Here is a 6,827-nt window from a genome sequence, read left to right as displayed (position 1 = left end):
CATTGGTTCGCAACGGTTCCGTTTCTCGTAGTGAAGTTAAATGGCGGCCGCCACGTGCAGGGGATCCTGCGGGGCTTCGACCCCTTCATGAACCTGGTGATTGATGAGTGTGTGGAGATGGCGCCTGGCGGGCAGCAGAACAACATTGGCATGGTGGTGAGTGCTGGGGGAGTTGGGGGGGGGTTGTAGTATCACAGCATGGTTGGGTTGAGGGAGACCTTACAGCCCCCCAGTCCCATCTCCTGCCCTGGGCTGTGTGCCCCCCTCCAGTTCAGGCCTCCCAGGTGCCCATCCATGGCTTTGGGCACCTCTAGGAATGGGGAACCCACAGCTCCTCTGTTCCAGCCACCTCACCACCCTCATGGTGAAGAATTTCCCCCTAACATCTAACATAAATCTCCTCTCTTTTAGTTTAAGTCCATTCCTCCTTGTCCTATTGCTATCTACTCATGTAAGAAGTCACTTCCTTCTGTTTATAAGCTCCCTTTAAGTACTGGAAGACCCCAGTGAGGTCTGTCCACAGCTTTTACTGAACAAGCCCAGCCACCTCAACCTGTCCTCACAGGAGATGTGCTCCAGCCCTTTGAGCATCCTCGTGGCCCTCCTCAGGACTTTGTACACAGCCCCACATCCCTCCTGTGCTGAGGGCCACAGGCTTGGATGCAGGAGGGCAGATCAGAGGGGGACAAATCCCTGCCTGCTGCCACCCCTCTTGCTGCAGCCCAGGATGCTGTTGGCTATGAGGTCACAAGCATTACGTTGCTGTCTTGTGTCAAGCTTCTCATCCACCTTTTCTATCACCACCCTCCTGCAGGAGCCTTTTCCAGCAGGCTGATTGCTGCCATGAGCCCCTACAATTCTGTGATTCGCTTCAGTTCTTGGAGCTGCGTGTGCTGTGCGGCTTTTTAGGAGGAAAAGACAGAGGGGAAAGAGAACCTTCTGTGCTGTGGGTAACAGTGTGCTTCATCTCACCTCCTGCTGACAACTTCTCTTTGTAGGTAATACGAGGAAACAGCATCATTATGCTGGAAGCTTTGGAACGAGTATAGTGGCAGAGGAACCCTGTAGTGACCTGACCCCGTTGTGTTTTGTTTACTCACTCAAACCCAGTGAAGCAACCACGAGTGTAAGCTTATTTTTTGTTAAATAAATTTTGTACTGGTTGGTGTAACCCGTGTAAGCTGTACTTGGTGTAACTGAAGCCTGGGGCAGTTAATTCTGTGAGTGCAGCAGTGTGTCGGTGTCAGCTTTAAAACTGGGGGGAGGGCTTTCATTTCTTCCAGTATGTTCAGATGTTACTGCCTGTATCTTTTCCCCCCCATAAATAACAGGCTGTGACACTTCTATTTCTGGCATTGCTCTGCAAAGAGTGAAGGGGACTGAAATATCTCTCCAGCTAAAGTGTTTGCGTGCAACTTCGTGGTGATCTTCACCTCTGTGCTGAGGCAAAAGTGTTTTTGGTTATTCTGATTGCCCCCAAGCTGCCCGGGGGTGAAGCAGACAGAACAAAGCACTGACCCCAAGGCACCAGCAAGCTTCTAAGAGTGGAATCTGTTCCAGCACGCGCAGACTCCTGTGATGTTGCTAATCTCATTGCAAGTCCTGCAGTTTAGCTTTAATCAAGTGTGTTCATCTTTCCTAGCACAGCAAGTGTGAGGCAATGCTAGTGGAGGCTTGTTAGTGAGAATCTGAGCTAAGCAAGCACATCTTGCTGGTACAGGAGAGCCCTGCTGATGGAGGACCGAGCAGCAGCTCTGAGGGACAGCACTACGCAGGTAACACAGACACCAGTTCAAGGCAACACCTCCAGCTTACATTCAAACCAGTGCATTGCTTTTGTTTGTAATGACAACATTGTATTTACTGCATAGTTAGACGTGTGTGAGGTTCAGCAGCAATGTTAGATCCAGTCATGGGACAGAAGAGCTTATCTGCTACAACCTATTGCTGCCCTGCTGTTGTTTTTAGGTCATCCAAGCAGCTGACACTTCCAAAACTTGATGAAGAGAAGTGCATGCTGTGTGTTTTGCCTATTTTCCACTTGTTTTGGCAACTCCTGCACGGGTCTGCTTCTGTTCTCTCTCCTCCTTCCCCCAGCTGCTGAACTTGTTCTGAATGAAAGTTAAAAACGTATTCACCATTTCCCCAGCATCAGTCCCATCCCAAGGGCTTGCTCCTTGATACACCCTTTTAAAAAAGTGGAGGCAGAGAGATTTAATGCTAAGAAGCTGAATTATTTCCCCCCCGATGGAGAGAGATCCAGAGAGGGAGAGCGACATGCACAGGTCTAAGGGAACAATGCTCAGTTAATCACAGTGATGCAGATCCTGGGCTTGGTAGGATCTGAAGGACACTTTAGGGTCAATGTGGCGTTTAAAACATCTTGGTTATCTTGCAGAGGGACAGACTGAAGGCTTTGCTTGAGGGCCAGCTTGCTTGGGGAAGTGCCCCCCACTTTTGACAGCAGTTCAAGTCAGCTTGTGTCTGGAGCTGGCTGGATGTTTCCTCCTTCTTCGAGGCTAAGGGAGAAGTTAGAATAAAATCACATCATCCAAGCTCCTCCTTTATTCCTTTTAGTTGCGACTACACAGCTTTCAGTACACGATCTGTATCTCTGGGGGCCGTAGTGGTGCTCAGCTCAAAGCTCTGTTTTCAGTTTCTCATACAAGTCTTCCTGGTCGATCTTGTCTGTGTTGCCGTACCAGCGGTGGTAGGCGAGCAGCGCGGCGTTTTTGGCTGCAATGGAGCTCATCTCCATGGCACTGGCAGCCCACTCGATGCCATTCAGGTAGTAGATGTTGTCGTGGAGGATGATAGGTGGGAATTTATCTGGGGGGCTGTAGTGGGGGTATGCCAGCCACTTCTTCACCTTGACAGAGTCGTAGGAGGAGAAAAGCAAGTTCATCTGCTCTTTCGTGAGCTCTTCCTTTGAGAATATCTTCCAGACTGCTGACTGCAAGGGTGGCTTTTCTTCGCTGCCTCTGTTTTCCACAGGAGATACGATCCCCACGCTGTTGATGAACAGTTTGGGATTTTCTGTAGTGAAAATGGTACCCAGATGAAAGGCGGATGGGTCCTGGTAACCGAAGAAGGAGGCGTTTAAGCGGCCGTGCACAAACGTGGCCACGGTCTGTTGGTAAGGATTGGAGAACTCCGGGACTGGAGGGCTGAAGTTCTTGAAGGTGATGTTGGCTATTTTGCGGTTCAGAGGAGCAGCAATGACAACAATGTCATAGATGTCCCCTGTCTGTCCTGACGGCGTGTCGTAGGTGACGTGGTAGAGGTTAACTGGGTCCCCTGGGGAAGACAGGAGGAGAGCTCAACTATACTGTTCCACCTCATTTGTCCTTCTGACAAACATAATGTTTTGAATGCCATCACATTTAGGCTCATTATGCCTTGCTGTGAACCAAGGCTTGTTTGAGCAGTATAAGATTAGCTGACAGCAGGGCTGTGATCCGAAGCTTTAAACAGAGCACAGTTTTCATTGTAAAAGACCGAAGAAAGCCCAGGCTGTTGCTTTGGTCTGCCAAGAGCAAAGGTCAGTGTGAAGCTGCCAGAGCTGGCTATTCCCCCCCCACCAAAGGGAAAGGAAACAGGACTCACCTGAGGATCTCTGTCTGGTTTTGGGCTCTATAGACACAACTGTACCAGCGATAACATCTGCTTTCGAGGCGTAAATAAGACCAGTGCAGACAAGTTTGTTTCCTCCTTTCACTGACCAAAGGCTTGATCCTGCCCCTGCCAGAGACACGGCACCTACAAGGAAACCACAATCATCAACACTGCTTGTTCAGCACCGTTTTGTAGGGGACCACTCAAAACATCACGTGGAAAATGAAAGGAGAAAACATCCCGACGGGACACAGAGCTTGAATGAGGACGAAGGGCTAAGTAGGTCATGTTAGCAAGCATTTGCTCGCTTGCCAGAGTAACCCAGTAACCCAGCAAGGGAGGGTGCTGCTTAACAGTAGGAGGAATTGTTCTGCAACAGGAATAAATAGGTTGCTGCCAGCATCTGCCCAGCCCAGGGAGCAGGAATCCCAGAGCTCACGGTGTCACCTGACGCACATCCCTTTCACCACGGGGAGGACGTGGGAGACGCTCACCTACAAAACCATTGATGTTGACACCTTGCCCGTAATCGACCCTCATGGCCGGACAAACCATCTCATTTATGAACTTCTGGGAAAAGCTGGCTTTCTGCATGGCTTCATCGATGGTTTGGTTAAACATCTGGGTGAAGTCATTCCCTCCGAGGGCGTGGAAGAGCCGCTCGTAACTGCTGAAGGTGTAGTCGTGTGTCTGGTAGCGATAGATCCTTTAACCAGAGACAAGGAAATACATCTAACAGCTGCACAACACGTGGGTTACCCAAGGCACTCTTATCTTGGAAAGGGAACTGAAGCATTCAATTGCTGCTGATTATCTTTGTGGCCCTTGGAAGCTGAGGAGAACCTCACGTGCCTTCTGGCGTAGGACTCCCAAAAGCCTCACAGTGTTTGGTAGGAGCAGCAGCGCTCCTCCTTCCAGCCTAAATGCCAATGGGCCTAAAATGATCATCTGCTCACCTTTCCTGATAAAAGCACTTTGTGTAGTTACAAATCCAAGGATCTCTAGCACCCAGGTGCTAAAGACCAATGGACCATGCTATCTCTAACCCACCAGCAGCACACGGCCTCTTTTAGTGCCCCTAACAAGGTGACAGCACCAATCTTGACCTTTTTCCTTAGGAAAGGATTGGCAACAGTGGACAACCAGGCAGTGGGGTGATTTCACCAGTTTTTGCAGCTCAGCAGCAGGTATAATAGAATGGCAGAATCATGCCAACCTTCTCATTCACCTTTCCCATCAGCCGTCTCCCTCCAGGACCTCCCTTAACATTTCTGCCTCTTGTGAACACGACTGAGCAGCTGCCTTACCGCATGAACTTGTCCAAGATGTCCTCCACCCACATGTTCATCCGCAGGGGGCTGAACCCATAGTGCCAGAGCAGCTTGAGGATGTTGATGATGTACCAGCTGCTCTCCTCGAAGACGAACTCCTCTCCGTTATAGATGCCCATGAGGTTGCCAGGGACAGGGATAGCAGGGAGGCCTGAAGGAAAGGGTGAACAAAGGTGATTTAATGAGAGGTGAATCACAGAGCCATTGAATATCCCTGCAGGCTGCAATGATATCTCCCTTCTGTCTCTTTTCTGGGCTGAGCAAACCAAGAGACTCCAACTGCTCATACACAGTTCCCCTCTAGACTCTTCACCACATCTGCAGCCCTCTTTTGGACACTCTCTTAACAGTTTTATGTCCATTTTGTACTGCGGTGCCCAAAACTGCACACAGTACTCAAGGTGAGGCCTCACCAGTGAGGTGTAGAGCGGGACAATCCCTTCCCTCGACCCGCCAGCAATGCTCTGATGCAACCCAGGGTACAGTTGGCCCTTCTGGCTGCCTGGGCACACTGCTGATTCATGTTCAACTTGCTGTAGGCTGAGACTGCCAAATCCCTTTCACAGAATCATAAAGCTTAGTAAAAGCCACTAAGACCATCTGCTCCAACCATGGCTCTTCGCTATTCCCTCCTCCTCCAGTCTGTACATACACCCAGGGCTGCTCTTTCCCCAGAATCTGCACTCGCTCTTGTTATACTTCACGTGGGTAAAGGTCTGCCCAGCTCTCTGATTTGCCCAGGCCTCTGCACTCTTGATGAAGGCAATTGCTTCTCCCAGTTCAGTATCATCAGCCCAGTTCAGTATCATCGAGACGCCTTCCAGTCCCACATCCACATCACTGAATTACAGAACAAGAATCATCCACATCACAAGGATCACAGAACATCCCCAGTTGGAAGGGACCCATAAGGATCATTGATCCCAACTCCCATAGGAAACTGGCCCCAAAATGGAGAACCTGGAGAACCCTGCTAACCACCAGCCTGATGGAACCCTTTGGGCCCAACCATCAGCCAACTGCTCACCCATAGCAGTAACAGGACAAGAGGTAATGACCTTAAGTTGCACCAGGGAAGGTTCAGGTTGGAGATTAGGAGCGATTTATGCCCAGGGAGGTGTGCAGTGGGGTCACCGTCCCTGGAGGTGTTTAATGGTAAATGTTACACGGAGGAACAGGGACAGAGAGCACAGTGGGATGGGTTGGACTTTGAGGTCTTTCCCAACCTGAATGATTCTAAGTGAGAAACAGCATGGAAAGCTTTACTTAAATACAAACAGGTACCAGAGCATGGCTTCTCTCACTCCATCAGACGCTTGACCTTGACACAAAAGGACACCAACGGAGCCTTCCCCTCCTGAATTGCGACCAACAGGCACAGAAGCCAGCTGCAGCACTTCGACTTTCAGCGGCCCTCGACCCACTGCAGTGTCTCAACATCAGAGGGCACAACGAGGGCTGTCAGCAACCAACGAGACCTCGGGATCTGACACAGCGCCAGGCCATAATCCGAGATGACTTTGGCCGTGCAGGGAGCGCGGCTATGGGGCGGAGACGTGGGGTGGGATGCGGACCCCTCACCCCATAGCAGAGGGGCAGCCCCCCGCCGTGCATGGGCAGCAGGATACTCACCCAGCTCCTTGGCGAAGTGCTTCATGTGCAGGTTGAGGGGGTGCAGCACGGACCCCCCCGCCTCGTAGCTCGCCCCTTCCATCTCCACCGTGGCCAAGCGGCCGCCCACCTCCCCCCGCTCCAGCAACTCGATCCGCACGCTCCTCCCGAACTTCTGCCGCAGGAAATAAGCGGCCGCTGTCCCCCCGATGCCGCCGCCGATCACGGCTGTGGGAGCGGAGCATAGCGTTAGGGTTAAAGGGTGAACAG

The 6,827-nt window shown here is 51.2% G+C and overlaps 2 protein-coding genes across 2 annotated transcripts in view; one reads left to right on the top strand and one right to left on the bottom strand.

Annotated features, from left to right (window-relative positions):
* Nucleotides 1-3: 3 nt before the first annotated feature.
* Nucleotides 4-1,171, top strand: SNRPG (small nuclear ribonucleoprotein polypeptide G; the record flags this gene model as incomplete). Its single annotated transcript, XM_019622595.1, has 2 exons — nucleotides 4-156; nucleotides 999-1,171. Coding segments are annotated over 2 exons (204 nt in total), but the record flags the coding sequence as incomplete, so codon positions are not given.
* Nucleotides 1,172-2,198: 1,027 nt separating this feature from the next.
* PCYOX1 (prenylcysteine oxidase 1) overlaps nucleotides 2,199-6,827 on the bottom strand; it is a 5,092-nt gene continuing 463 nt past the window's right edge. Inside the window, exons 2-6 of the mRNA XM_019622593.1 lie at nucleotides 6,579-6,820; nucleotides 4,923-5,097; nucleotides 4,110-4,321; nucleotides 3,607-3,759; nucleotides 2,199-3,297 (exon numbers count right to left, since the gene is read on the bottom strand). Of these exons, the coding sequence (XP_019478138.1) occupies nucleotides 2,639-3,297; nucleotides 3,607-3,759; nucleotides 4,110-4,321; nucleotides 4,923-5,097; nucleotides 6,579-6,820 (1,441 nt within the window). The 3' untranslated portion in view covers nucleotides 2,199-2,638. The remainder of the gene's footprint in view (nucleotides 3,298-3,606; nucleotides 3,760-4,109; nucleotides 4,322-4,922; nucleotides 5,098-6,578; nucleotides 6,821-6,827) is intronic.

The sequence above is a fragment of the Meleagris gallopavo genome, chromosome 24, assembly GCF_000146605.3.
Source record: "Meleagris gallopavo isolate NT-WF06-2002-E0010 breed Aviagen turkey brand Nicholas breeding stock chromosome 24, Turkey_5.1, whole genome shotgun sequence".
Taxonomy (NCBI): Eukaryota; Metazoa; Chordata; class Aves; order Galliformes; family Phasianidae; genus Meleagris; species Meleagris gallopavo.
Note: the sequence above shows the minus strand (reverse complement) of the source record. Positions and strands in the feature narration are given on the sequence as shown.